The sequence below is a fragment of the Daphnia pulicaria genome, chromosome 4 (assembly GCF_021234035.1).
Source record: "Daphnia pulicaria isolate SC F1-1A chromosome 4, SC_F0-13Bv2, whole genome shotgun sequence".
Lineage (NCBI taxonomy): Eukaryota > Metazoa > Arthropoda > Branchiopoda > Diplostraca > Daphniidae > Daphnia > Daphnia pulicaria.
In genome coordinates this window covers 22,376,492-22,389,125 of record NC_060916.1, presented here as the reverse complement: position 1 = coordinate 22,389,125, position 12,634 = coordinate 22,376,492, and the positions used below count along the sequence as shown (strand labels likewise).

The following is a 12,634-nucleotide window of genomic DNA, read 5'->3' as shown; positions in this document are numbered from 1 at the left end:
TTTTTTTAGAAAATAGCCAAATTGTTATATGTATTAAAATGGTCCAGACATAAATCATCATTTTGCATGAGAATGAAATCAAAAGATGGGGTTGACTGCAACAAGTTTACGATTAATTTCACATAGATTAATTCCCAAGCATAATTGTTTGTGGAGAGGGAGAACGGGACCAGCTTCATCATCTTCAATCTTCTTTTCATCATTATCTCCAGCACGAGTCCTCTTTCTCCTACGCCTTCCCCTGCCTCCTTTATTTCCAATTGTCTGGTCAAATTCGTCACCCAACAGATCATCTCTGTCTTCACTAACACTTGCTGCTAGTCTCTGTCTGGAAGATTTAGGCTAAAGAAAAAAAGAATTTTAAAACCATGGAGTCTAAATTTAATGGAAAATATCACCTTCCGCTGCTTGTCATATTCTGAAGCATTGTAAAAATCTGGTTTATCTCTTTTAACCCTTTCTGTGCGCCTAATTCCAGATTGAGATCTTGACGATGTTGGTTCTGGAGGAGGAGGAGGACTGACACTAGTTTTTTTGTCATTTTCCTCTTTCATTCTGGACACTAATGCAGAGGATCTTCTTGCAACAAAAAAAATATGGCCACAAAGGCAATTTTTGCAAGCAACTGCCACCTTGAAAAAAAAAATCAAATTTAAACAAATTGGTCATTGATTATCGTTTTTTTCACACAACACATTGATAACTAGCCACTTCTTATCTTGAAACACTTGACTTGATTCTTATTACATGTTTGGAACAAGATGGGCAATTTTTGGTTATGGCTTTATTATTCCCCTTTGGAGCCATGGTTTTCCTTTAACTAAAAAAACACAGCCGGAATTTTTTTAAAGATCCACTGTAATTAACGTTCTCAATCCCAACCGACAAACGGACAATAAACCTGGATAAATTACAAACTTAGGAGTCAAACATGGATCAATGTCAAAAAATGGTCTGCTAGAATCGTATACGTAGTGCCCCAGTCGCCCAATAGGCGTATGTTTGTGAAGGATAAAATTAGACAACGCGGATCGGGGGTGGAAATTTGCTCTTATAAGGGCATTGATTTAGATTTTTTTATGGTCAAAGATTTCTACAGTAATTTAAGATAGGTCTTCCTTTACCCGCATGTCACTTCCTGTGTACTATGTACAGACTTTTCTTCTTTGAACAAGAACATGAAACTCAGTCCACAATGAAAAACAGTATTTTTTTTTTTTTTTTTTGCTTGGATCCCGCGCGGAATGCGAACTCGACATTTCTATGTAAGGTTACGGCATAGAGGGCTAATTATAGACTGTTTTTTCGTATTGTGTATGGACTGGACCCATATGGGCATTGCTAAGCCATCCGCCGAGGTAGACGCATCTCCCTTTACTTCTCTTGCGGTAAATTTGGTTTTCTTCGCAAAAGCGTTTAGTCTAACATTTAAATTGAGTCTAAGTATGGCTAACATTTCAAGACCACGAAGTCGAAAGCGAGCCAAGGGTGAAATCTGCCACTTAGTTTCTCCTTCATCATCAACGTCGGTATCAGGAAACAACGGCGAACAACCATTGAATTTGTGTGTTCGGGATGAATCTTTGTCAGTGTTGCTTCCCCATGGAACAATTACAGAGGAACAAGTGATCCGGAATCCGACCATTCGAAGACGGAAAAAACGCTCCGCTATCTTTCTCCCTCCGGAGAAGCTCGCCGATAACGACGTCTGTATTTGTAAATTTAAATTTGTTGCTGGCCACACGCCACGATTGCAAGAAAAGAAAATTCTTTCCCTTGATTCTGGCGGAAACTTTCGATTCTTCCCCGAGTTGCAACACCAGCAAAATCAAGAAAAACAACATCTGCAACAACAACAGGAAAAACGGAAGCAATTAGTCATTTCTTCAGTTGCTGTCCAACAGCCGCCAAATCAGCAAGTAAAGCCAATCCCTGATTTGCTTCCAATTGATACTATTCGACCAACATGGTGTCCCCCACCTTCACCTACACCCAATAGTCCTCCTCTACTTCTCGCAACAACACCACCTCCTTCTTCGTTAGGCGCCAATCACAGCAACGGAAGAAGACTTTCACGACGTCAAAAGATGGAGCAGACCTTTGGGGACAAAGGATTTCTAATCCAAACACAACACGTTCCAGCTACGGAAGGATCTGCATTCTGCAAGTTTCGTCAGCTGAAAAAGTTTACTCGTTATCTGTATCGATCATGGCGGCATTATCTACCAGATGAAAACCCAACAGCTACTTCTCCTTCGATTGACGAATAGCTTAATAAAGCATCGTTAAACGAAGTAAAAATTCGGTCGGCGGACGGGACTGAATGCATATAGCTTTCGAATGTGAATCCCTTTTCTTACCTTAAGTCATATCACTGCCACATGACAGAAACTGTGTGCTTCATTCGGTTCGTAAACACTTCTGCATCTGTGTAATATTACAATTGAATATTTTTTGTTGTCAACAAAATAAACACAGGGTGATATATATATATACGTTATCATTAATCTGATTTGAATCCAGTTCGGAAATTGTGCCACATTTGTAAGAATTGAACTCGCTGATTCCATACGTCTCTTTGCCCCCAATGGCTCCAAAATCTGAGAAATTTCACCAGAGTAAGAATAATCCGATATTTATAGAAAATACTGAGGTTACTCACAGTCCAAACATGGCGCCACCCAAATGCGCGGCATGATCAAAAAGCTTCCACCGCATTATCAAGCCTACTGTATCGAAACAAAGAAGTGCCTTCAAACCCTAGAATAATTTATTTTTGTTAGAAAACGTTTTTCGTGGAGACAACAAAGCCAATAAAACTCACCGAATCTGCAGTGAAAGTGAATCCAGGAATAAAGGCAATTTGCAATAGGGCGTCGGGGTGTTGAGAACAAAAATAAGCAAGAACACCCATAATGGCTCCTGACTATAACATTTAAGATCATAAACAAATTTTAGGGGGCGGGAATTTTTAAAAACCGATTGAGATTTTGACTTACCGCTCCAAGGGAAATTCCAGGCATTCGCAACGCTGTCTTGAAGATGTGACTGGCCAATGATGATATCACACCGGCAGAAAGATAGAAAGCTAGAAATTGTTCTTTACCCATATAATGAGTAGTGGCTAAGAAATAATGTTGTTAAAGGAGATTTCTTTTCATTATGTTGCTTGAGGCTCACTGTACCATTCATGAAAGAATAAAGAACATACATGTTGGCTCCAAAATGCAAGAAAGAGTGATGAGAGAATGTTGAAAAGACCATTGGCCAGCAAACAGCTCCTTCAGGATTAAAAAATATTAGTTATTAAAAATTTTTGATTCAACTTAATGTTAAGCTTATTACTTGCAAATGGATTAGAACAAAAATATGATATCATAAATTGTGTCAATGCTGGAATTCTCCAAGCTAACAAAACTGTTGTGTTGGCTAACAAGATGCAATAAAATAGTTTTTGCCCCTCAGTCATATTCTGGCTGTTCCACCAATGATTCATTTGGTTTCTGAAACTCCCCTGTAAGCATCAACAAATTAAATATAAGCACTAGTTTAACAAATGATTGCTGGATGTCTATAACATTTTTAATATTATTCTGTTGTCTCTCAATCCAGTTATTAGCTTTTTGTTTGAATTGCAATGCTTTGCTCCTCATATTTTCATATTCCCAAATTGCACCCAAAGCAAAGCAGGATCCTGTAAACTTCAGAAGTAAAATACATGTTATTAATTATTTATAAGTAATATTTAAAGAAAGTAAATACCCCAGTTGTAAACAAAACTGGCCCAAACAGACGTCCTTTGCCTTCGGGTGATACATTCAGTTTTGAAGGTGTCAATTCTACTCGAGATTGCAATCTTGAGGAGCCTCCTCGACCAGTCCATTTACCACCTTTAAAGACAATTTGGTGTAGATTTCCCTTCTTAAAAGACAATAGAGTTCGCCTGCTAACTTCACTTTGAAACCTATGCACGGATAGCATTTTGATGAGTTTTAAATAGGAAAAATCTTCCTTATCATTATCATTCGAAAACTAACATCAATTATTTATAGTCAAGCAGACCATGGCATAGAGCCATCAGCCATAGAGTAGACCAAGCAGACGACAGCCACGAACTAACAATTAAATATCCCAAAAAAATTTCAGCAAAGAAAGGAAGAAATCAAGAAAGTGATTTGATCTAAAAAAGAGATAACAATTAAATCTTCCTATGATTAGGGTATGACTTCATTTTTAAATATTTTTATTAGGTTTGAAAAATGAAAACCGTACCAATTTGATTTGTGATTTCTAAAATTTTCCCGTTATTATACTTCTTCTCACCAGGTGGTGTGGGAGAACAAATACAGAAGAAATTATCGGTACGTAACGAAATATCTCCTGGATTGCAAATTACTGTAAAAGTCGCAAATCAAAGTTTGATTGAAGATTGAATAACCCAAGTCATGGCAAACATCGCTGTGCAACGTATTAAACGAGAGTTGAAAGAAGTTTTAAACAGTGATGAGGTAATTGTGACATTTAAAATACAATTTTTTTAAATGACTTAAAAACATCATTACGCATTCTATTTCTGATAGGTCGCAAGGTGTTCTATCCATGTTGAACTGGTCGGCGAAAGTTTTGCTGAATTGAAGGGAGAGATAGCTGGTCCACCTGATACTCCATATGAAGGTGCAAGATTCCAATTAGAAATCAAGATTCCTGAGACATATCCTTTTAACCCTCCCAAAGTTCGGTTTGTCACCAAAATTTGGCATCCGAATGTTTCTTCAGTAACTGGAGCTATCTGCCTTGACATTCTAAAAGTAATTTCTTAATAAATAAGTTAAAATAATTCTTAATGCCATATGTCAATATAGCATCAATGGGCTGCAGCTATGACTCTACGAACTGTCCTCTTATCATTGCAAGCATTATTGGCCTCACCAGAACCAGATGATCCTCAAGATGCAGTAGTTGCTCGACAATGCAAAGATAAGCCTCAGATTTTTCAGCTCACAGCTCAACACTGGGCAAATGCTTATGCAGGAGGTGGGTGAACAAGAACATGTCAATTACTTTTACCTGAATGGGATTTTAGTTCCTTAATTGTCTCAACTAGGTCCTTCCGTTAATCCTGACTATGAGAACAAAATTCGGCGACTAAAAGATCTTGGTGTAACAGAAATGAACGCACGAGCATCACTTTCCTCGTGTGACTGGGATTTAGAACGCGCAACTGAACAGATCTTTAGTTAGTGATTTACATCGTTTTAAGCCCTTTTTTACGTAAGCAAAATGTTATTGCCTACAGTTTTGTGAGTGAATGGCTGAGGTGTTTGATCAATTTATGAAATTTTTTGCTTTCTATAATGGTCTTTATTGTCATATCTTTAGATTAAATATAAGTTGAACTAAATTCTACTATGCATCTACCTCTTTAATAAAAATCACTAAGCACAATACTAAACGGGAGTTACAACTACACTATTCACTAATGGTTGCTTGTGAAGTTGTGAGTAACATTAAATATCAGTTAAGACAGTTTTAATGGCAAGGAAACACACATTCCAGCAGGGTTAGTTTTTTGTATAAAATATGAATACAGATTTCTATAGTAATACTTCTGTTTGTGCGGTTCAATATTCGCAATAGAAACATTGACTTTATACGAAGCCAGGAGCCCGCGCTTGTTAATTAATTGTTGAAGAAATTATTTTATACCTTGCTCATGTATTTTTAGTTTTTACATCAATGTACTAACTATCGATTCTAGATTGATTTTAGACCAAACAAATAATTGTGAATGATAAATTAATTTAAAATGCGTTATCTTTTGTAGAACGGGCTCTCACGAATATTTTTCTTATCCGTATCCGCTGATTAGTAGCATCCTGCTAATTTAAACAAGTTTGAATTTTTAGTCTGCTACAATGGCGCGGAATTGACATTTCTTGTGTTTGTTTTCTAAACAGTCTTAAATTTTATAATGAAATTTCATGAGTGGAATACAACAAATTCCAAGTGTCTTTTTGATTCTAATCCTAACCACATGCAATCCTTTACTTTCTCTGGAAATTCCTATAATGTGACAAACAGCTCATTCTTGGGGAAATGTGATCAACAAGGCAAGTCATCTCTTCTTGAAGCTTTGTGTAAGGTGTTCCAAACCAACACATCCAGCCTCAACTCTCCATTTCACAAGCTAAATCAAGATGAATTCCTTAAAGTTAAGACATCACTTTCCCACTACAAGTCATGTTTACCAGCTACAGAAACTGCCGAATGGTTTATAGAGAGTGGGGAAAGTTCAAATTGTTTAATGCCACAGCCCGAAGCAACAAAACAAAGACTTGTTTGCTATTTCCTGACAAAACAACACAAGGTTGTGGGGAAATTTGTGGTCAGTAATGCTGAAAACAAACTTATTATTCCAAGAAAGTCAGTTGATAAGGGAAATAGCAATCTTCAGTTTCTTAAGAACATGAACCAATTATCCAGTGCAACAATCAAAGATAGATACAAGGCTCCATTTAATCACTCTAATTTGAGTGATATTGAATTCACATCCAGCCGGTTGCAGATTTTTGGTGTTGTCACAGCTGTGAATAAACTTCCAACAAAGACAACAAGCTCCTGGCATTCTCTAATTTGCATTTCAGACCCATCTCTCATCATGATTGCATCTGGTGATGAAGAAGAAGAGGATAAAGCCCCTGGTGAGTTCAAAATGTCCCTATTCTTCAATACATTAGAAGATCATCCAGAATTCCATCGAGGTGATGTCGTTCGATTTACGAATGTCAAGGTAAGGTATTTATATTAAATTGCATTTAAGCTAGGTTGAATGCTTATTTTTGTCTTGCAATGATTTCACCACAGATAGAGACTCATAAAAATCGTTGTGATGGACGGGTCTTCAACAAAACAGATGTCACCGTCTATTGTCATCCTGATAGTAAAGCACCTGTTCTCCGCGAAAGTAATATCTGAGCACTATCATTCAGGTATAATTAATAATGTCGTGTATCTCGTTCTAGATTTTGATGATCGAGCAGCCGTTGTTCGCGTTTTGAGCCACTGGTGGACGTTAAACCATCGGTTTTTCGACTACGTTACGCCACATCCAATTTATCATCTTCTTTCCAGATATCCAGGCATTCGTACTTTTAGGGAATTATCTGATGAACTCATCTGCGACTTGTATTGCCAAGTATATCATTCAAACCTGGATGGATTCTTTTTTTGAAAGAAAATTATTAATGTAAAAATTGTATTTTTTCTAGGTAGTCAGTATATCGGATGACTCTTCAGATTTAAATTTTGTGTGCGTTCGAGACGGCACTATTTTTACACTCCAAAAGCAACCCACGACTAATCAGTCTGAACCAGAGATCGAGCAAATTAACACAGACCCAAATGAGAGAAAACCTTCTTACGGGTTCTTAGGACTCGCCATTTTTGAACCCGAACACTGGAAAACAATCAAAACACAAAACGTAGTGCTGTTACTAAATTTTGTCCAATTCAATTCGAATTAAATTACTTAATAATTCTTTACAGATTTGTGTGAACGATTACGTGATTATGCGAGAAGTAAAAGTAGTCTTTTTGACTGAGGAGACGTTGGCCAACTTACGATCCTATTACGCCTACCACCATCCGTGTGTTTTGTTCCGTCCGGCTGGCGATAAAGTAAAGAAAATTTCGGCCAATCATCACGAAGCGTACAAGATCCGTTCTCGCTTGCACCGACTTCCCGATGAATTGGAAAAGATGGATAGCTGGAAGTTCCCTTCACAAATTGAAGAAAAAGTACCTGAAGACCCTCTTTTAGTCCGGTTAAATGACTCTTCCGTACAAATGAACATTCTGAAAAGATTAAAACGTTCTTGAAATTACAGTAATAAATAGAAGCGAATTTTGGTACGATACTTGTTCGTTTATTGCAGCATTGCATTAACAAACGTTGTAGAAAACACACAACCACGACTATTGATTAATTAAGCTGCACAGAGTACAGTGACGCGCACAGAGCCATTTTTTTTTATTTATTTTTGTTTGTCTTATTTTGTAAAGTACGTGAGACGTAAAGTGTTAATTATTAAATTTAAACATTTGAACTAATTTGTGTTTGTTCTCTTTGGGAGAGAGAAAAAAGACCAACCACACGATACTAGATGAACACTGGGATGGGTTTTGGGCATTTTTTGTTTTTGTAACGAAATTGAACTATTAAAAGCCGAATTCCTTTTTTTCTTTTTGTAAAAGAAGGAATGGCCCGTCAAAGAAATTGGGGTCTATTGTTCATTTTGGATTAAAAAATTCAGGTTTGGGTTTTTTTTCGCGTCGCGGAAGGAGGAAGCGCGCCTAAATGAAAAATTTAAATTGTTACTAAAATGCGGCCGGTACTGCCATTTTGGAATGGCCGTTTTGGCTCTCAAACGGCTGGTCAAACTCTGCCGTTTCTGGTTCTGAATCGCATCCACATCCACTCATCTTGTCGGTGTCCACCTTGTAATGGATTTGTGACGACGAGGCAACAGGCGAATCGCTACTAGAAGGACTGGCTCCTCCGCTGGGCGAAGATGAACTGATTGATTCTTCACGACTTGACCGACGAGCCAAACACGGTCGAAAATTATTTGTGTCGATCACGATGGCGTTCATCGGGCCACGGAAAATAGTTCCGCAACAAACAGTTTCTCTGTATAATGTGTATCACATCATTAATACAAAATGAATTCTTGTCTTAAAATCAGTCCAAGCGAAACTCACCTGTGCCACAACTGAGGGTCGAGAAAACTAGGCATCTGGTTTTCTATTTTGGTTATTATTTTACTGCGAGTGCGATTCCAGTGTTTTTCTTCTCGTTTTTCTCGACGTTTCTTGCGAATTACTTTGGAGACTAATTTTATGTCGTCATCGTCATCGCCGTCGTCAACACCTCCTTCCTCTTCATCTTCAGGCTGGTTAACCTTTTGCACTATAGATATTTTAGGACGGACTTTGGTATTGGCCCGGGCATCGACTACCTGCAACATTGAATATCCAATGAATGTAAAAATTCTTAATGCATTTTTTGAATTTGATCAAACTGACATGGCCCCAGTGCCGCAGCAATCCGGTCGGGAGCTTGCGAAAGCGTTTAACAAGTAAGACGCAAGCGTTACAAATGTCACCCGAGCGTTCTTCTTCCAGGTGAAAACAAGCTTCGAAATACGGCTGATATTTCCCCGAATCGGTAAACCTGGAACTGTTGGATTTGAAGAAATAAACAAATAAACCTTTTTATTTTTTTTTTCAAAATAGATCCAACTCAAATTCGGTTTTGTCCGCTAGAGTGCGTTCCAGTCGAATTCGGGTCACGAACCGTAACCATCCCCTCCGCTTCTCTTCCCCAAAAAGGGGCGGAGTGAAGGGGTGTTTTTATCGATCATAGCTGCTGGTTCGCTTCTTCTTCTTCTCTCCGTTTCACAACGGACGTAGCCACCAATCAACTTGATCGGGTCCGCAATACACATAATGAAATCGAAATTGCGCGATCAATATTCACCTGCTGGATTTTGCACGGCAAATGCAGCAGCCCGTCCCCGAACGGTAGATTTTTGGTTTGTGAAAACTGAACATTTTCTTATTTTTCCGCGGTCGAATTGGATGGTGACTGGGTTTCTTGTTCGACAAATTGTTGTCGACAGTCTCCGAAGACTCCAGTCTTGTAACGAAATTCCTTCCTAAAAATAAATTCTAAAAGTCGAATAGTTTCGGGTTCGAAACTGCTGGGTTCTGTAGTGCATCTCTCGCTTCCGGAACGCCTGAGAAACAATTTGGGGAAAGTTAAAAAAGAAAATAAAAAGTTGTTTCACCATTTTAACATGCGCTAGTAGAGGGAGGGGGGAGACATTGTCCCTAGGAGGGGAGGGAGAAAATACATAATAATGAGATTGAACGTTGGGACAAAGTGCGTGCACAGCACACACACAGTACACCACAGACAAAGTCTCTCACTCCAACAGCTCGGTCTCATGACGACTTTTATTTTTCATTGGGCCTACACATACGGACCACTTCCTTGTTTTCATCCGAATTTCTTTCATTGTCTCTCTTTTCTACTACCCCAAAACAAAAATGATGAACGTAACTAACCACGACCCATTTTCGGTCGCCATATTTTATATTTTGATAGACTCTTGATTTTTCCCATCCCGTAGGGTAGGTTTCGCCGAAGCGTGTCGGACGAAAGCCATGTCAACCCTCTACTTCCTTAGTTACTGATTTTCTGGTGGGGGAAACGATGCAGTTTTAAAACAAGCCATAACCGAATTGAACGACGATCAATGAAAAACTATTTTTAGATGATTGTAAAATCTTACCTGTTAAAGATAAGGTCCCTTAAACCAGTTCGAGAGATGGCACACGACGAGTGAATGCGTGGAAGTTTGTTTGGTGACTGAGTTACGTGAGCAGGGTTGAACAACCCCTGAGCTCCTGCTCCTGCTAGTACACAGCTCTACCCAAGGCCGAAATGGCCTAAAAAGAACCCTACATATGGAGGGAGAGAGAGAGAGAGAGAGAGAGAGAGAGAAGGTTCTCCGGGTTGTTATAATAGTAGGAAGGGGAGGGAGGGAGGAGCTGCATACCCTCAACGCTATCTCTCCTCCGTTCACAGGGGGAGGAAGGGGAGGTTGTTGGGAGTGCCAGAGAGGCGGCCATTGAGGTTACTCGACTCAATATCGTTTAATTTCTATGAAATTAAAAGAAGAATAATCAGCGGCAATTGAAAGAAGCACGTGCGGAAGTGCTTGAGCCGCGTTCAAATCGCCGCCAATTTTTCTCTATTTTGCAAACAAACCGCGAAACGCCAGATGCCAAAACAATGCCATCTAGCGATTAGTTCCCGCATGACTGGCGTAGCTATGTGTTTAGCTTTAGGGGCTGAACCTTTGCTCGACCAAGAGGGAGGGGAGAAGAAGAACGAACGAAAATATACACACACACACACACACACACCACAATATTTCTAAAAAGAGAAAACAGCCCAAGACCGGTTTCGCTTCGGTCTTGAAACCCTTACGAAATGAAACGAAGGGACGATCTGGTCTTCCTGGGCCGTAGTAATAATGACGGGCGGAGGGATCGTTCATTCACCTTTCGGACAACCTTGGCCCTGTAAACAAAACAACAAAAAAAGGAAGGCAAAAGTTATTCTTAGTTTAGGAGTGCGTTATACAGAGAGCGAACTGTTATTGTATCTGTATTTGAGGTTTTCATTTTTTTAAAATAATACAACATTCCATCAGATAATTACAAAAGAAAAAGGAAATCCCGTCACAAGAGTGACTATATAACGACCTGATTGCTCATTCGCCAACAATTTTCTTGACACGGATAATGCGACACCACAATCACCATGACTCTAGAGAACATTTTTCCGAAACTCTAGTTTTTTTTACAATTAACTTGAGGGGTGAAACGGAAAAAAAGAATTATAACAAGGAAACGTTCATTTAATAATAAGTAGAAGCGTGTGTGAGAGAGAGATAGAGGAATAAAACGATACTAGCAACAAGATTTTTTGGGGGCGAGACTATCGTCAACAATAACCACTTCTGGATTGCGATTACTAGTCAAGTTTGTTGAACTATTGAGTTCATTCTGACTCTCTGCCATCCTCAAAAGCTGCTGAGTTACGTCCAAGAATAATTCTTCAATGCCTCGATTCGTCTTGGCCGAAGTCTGGTAATGTGTAGCACCAACCGATTTGGAATACCTTTTTTGTATAGGCAAAGGGGTTGGACATGTTAATTAAGTAAACTGATGATTAAATATGAAATGTGTCTTACTCTAAGGCTTCTTCTGCTGGAACATTTCTTTCCTTATCCAAGTCTATTTTGTTTCCAACAATTGCCAAAACTACTTTGTCTCCTAGAATCCTTCTCAGTTCTTTGACCCAGTTTTGAACCTTTCAATGAGAAAACAGTTGCATTGTAAACACACTCTTCATTTCAAATAATATTTGACTATACTACCTTTACAAAGGAATCTTGGTCAGTGATGTCATAAACAAGGATGGCAGCATGAGAATCTCTGTAGTAAATGGGTCCCAATGCATGAAATCTTTCTTGACCTTAATAAACAAACAAACAATCACAAGTATTGACAAAATTTTCCCAGATTACATTTGATTGATAAGATTTCATATGTATTTACCAGCTGTATCCCAAATGGCCAGAGTCACTCTTTGTCCTTCCAGGTTAATTTTTTTAGTCAAGAAGGAGGCCTATGAATTGAATCCAATTAAATTTTCATTGTCATTTGAAAAACATCCAATTAGAGAAATAACTTACTTGAATTGTTGAGAAATGTTTTTCGTGAAACTTATCTTCGACATATCTGAGGACTAGTCATTCAAATTAGTCCTCGTAAAATGTCATTAAAAATATCAATTTTAAACTTACCGAGAGAAGTTTTGCCGACGCAACCTTCACCGAGAAGTACAATTTTAAAATGTAATTGACCAAGGTTTGAACGGAAGTTACTCGACATATTTAAAACCTTTCATGAAATTAGCTGGTAACAGGATTTCCTTGCTCAATCACGATTAATTACAGAAAGTGGTCTGCTATCCGTTGACCGCGCCATCTACCAAAGG

General features: G+C 38.6%; 7 protein-coding genes across 10 annotated transcripts; 3 read left to right on the top strand and 4 right to left on the bottom strand.

The window, feature by feature from the left end:
* Positions 1-3: 3 nt before the first annotated feature.
* Positions 4-946, bottom strand: LOC124337919 (UPF0547 protein C16orf87 homolog). Its single transcript, XM_046791941.1, has 3 exons — positions 748-946; positions 399-632; positions 4-342 (listed from the first exon to the last, which is right to left on the bottom strand). Exons 1-3 carry the CDS (start codon positions 805-807, stop codon positions 79-81), a joined length of 558 nt encoding a protein of 185 aa, XP_046647897.1. The 5' UTR covers positions 808-946; the 3' UTR covers positions 4-78.
* A 103-nt stretch (positions 947-1,049) lies between these two features.
* On the top strand, positions 1,050-2,489 carry LOC124337908. Its single transcript, XM_046791929.1, has one exon. The coding sequence runs from the start codon at positions 1,245-1,247 to the stop codon at positions 2,268-2,270; it is 1,026 nt and encodes a 341-aa protein (XP_046647885.1). The 5' UTR covers positions 1,050-1,244; the 3' UTR covers positions 2,271-2,489.
* LOC124337907 (presenilins-associated rhomboid-like protein, mitochondrial) lies at positions 2,369-4,132 on the bottom strand. Of its 3 annotated transcripts, none has more exons than XM_046791926.1 (9): positions 3,763-4,113; positions 3,579-3,701; positions 3,346-3,514; positions 3,186-3,281; positions 3,000-3,124; positions 2,825-2,926; positions 2,663-2,760; positions 2,497-2,600; positions 2,369-2,427 (listed from the first exon to the last, which is right to left on the bottom strand). In XM_046791926.1, exons 1-8 carry the CDS (start codon positions 3,979-3,981, stop codon positions 2,504-2,506), a joined length of 1,029 nt encoding a protein of 342 aa, XP_046647882.1. In that variant the 5' UTR covers positions 3,982-4,113; the 3' UTR covers positions 2,369-2,427; positions 2,497-2,503. The 3 variants fall into 3 exon arrangements, with proteins under 3 accessions (XP_046647882.1, XP_046647884.1, XP_046647881.1); XM_046791928.1 differs by having other exon boundaries at positions 2,409-2,600; positions 3,763-3,964; positions 4,038-4,132; XM_046791925.1 differs by having other exon boundaries at positions 2,409-2,600.
* A 197-nt stretch (positions 4,133-4,329) lies between these two features.
* On the top strand, positions 4,330-5,406 carry LOC124337918 (ubiquitin-conjugating enzyme E2-22 kDa-like). The gene is made up of 4 exons (XM_046791940.1): positions 4,330-4,508; positions 4,581-4,808; positions 4,863-5,034; positions 5,105-5,406. The coding sequence occupies exons 1-4, from the start codon at positions 4,446-4,448 to the stop codon at positions 5,239-5,241; spliced, it is 600 nt and encodes a 199-aa protein (XP_046647896.1). The 5' UTR covers positions 4,330-4,445; the 3' UTR covers positions 5,242-5,406.
* A 112-nt stretch (positions 5,407-5,518) lies between these two features.
* Positions 5,519-7,916, top strand: LOC124337894. Its single transcript, XM_046791913.1, has 5 exons — positions 5,519-6,790; positions 6,865-6,964; positions 7,023-7,195; positions 7,269-7,481; positions 7,546-7,916. Exons 1-5 carry the CDS (start codon positions 5,972-5,974, stop codon positions 7,876-7,878), a joined length of 1,638 nt encoding a protein of 545 aa, XP_046647869.1. The 5' UTR covers positions 5,519-5,971; the 3' UTR covers positions 7,879-7,916.
* On the bottom strand, positions 7,904-11,166 carry LOC124337913 (SIN3-HDAC complex-associated factor-like). The gene is made up of 6 exons (XM_046791934.1): positions 11,057-11,166; positions 10,356-10,524; positions 9,539-9,797; positions 9,085-9,238; positions 8,761-9,017; positions 7,904-8,689 (listed from the first exon to the last, which is right to left on the bottom strand). Exons 3-6 carry the CDS (start codon positions 9,610-9,612, stop codon positions 8,377-8,379), a joined length of 798 nt encoding a protein of 265 aa, XP_046647890.1. The 5' UTR covers positions 9,613-9,797; positions 10,356-10,524; positions 11,057-11,166; the 3' UTR covers positions 7,904-8,376.
* Positions 11,167-11,220: 54 nt separating this feature from the next.
* Positions 11,221-12,610, bottom strand: LOC124337915 (ras-related protein Rab-21-like). Of its 2 annotated transcripts, XM_046791937.1 has the most exons (7): positions 12,538-12,596; positions 12,441-12,464; positions 12,330-12,382; positions 12,193-12,262; positions 12,012-12,109; positions 11,826-11,944; positions 11,221-11,752 (listed from the first exon to the last, which is right to left on the bottom strand). In XM_046791937.1, exons 1-7 carry the CDS (start codon positions 12,542-12,544, stop codon positions 11,542-11,544), a joined length of 582 nt encoding a protein of 193 aa, XP_046647893.1. In that variant the 5' UTR covers positions 12,545-12,596; the 3' UTR covers positions 11,221-11,541. The 2 variants fall into 2 exon arrangements, with proteins under 2 accessions (XP_046647893.1, XP_046647892.1); XM_046791936.1 differs by having other exon boundaries at positions 12,441-12,610.
* Between the last annotated feature and the right edge of the window lie 24 nt (positions 12,611-12,634).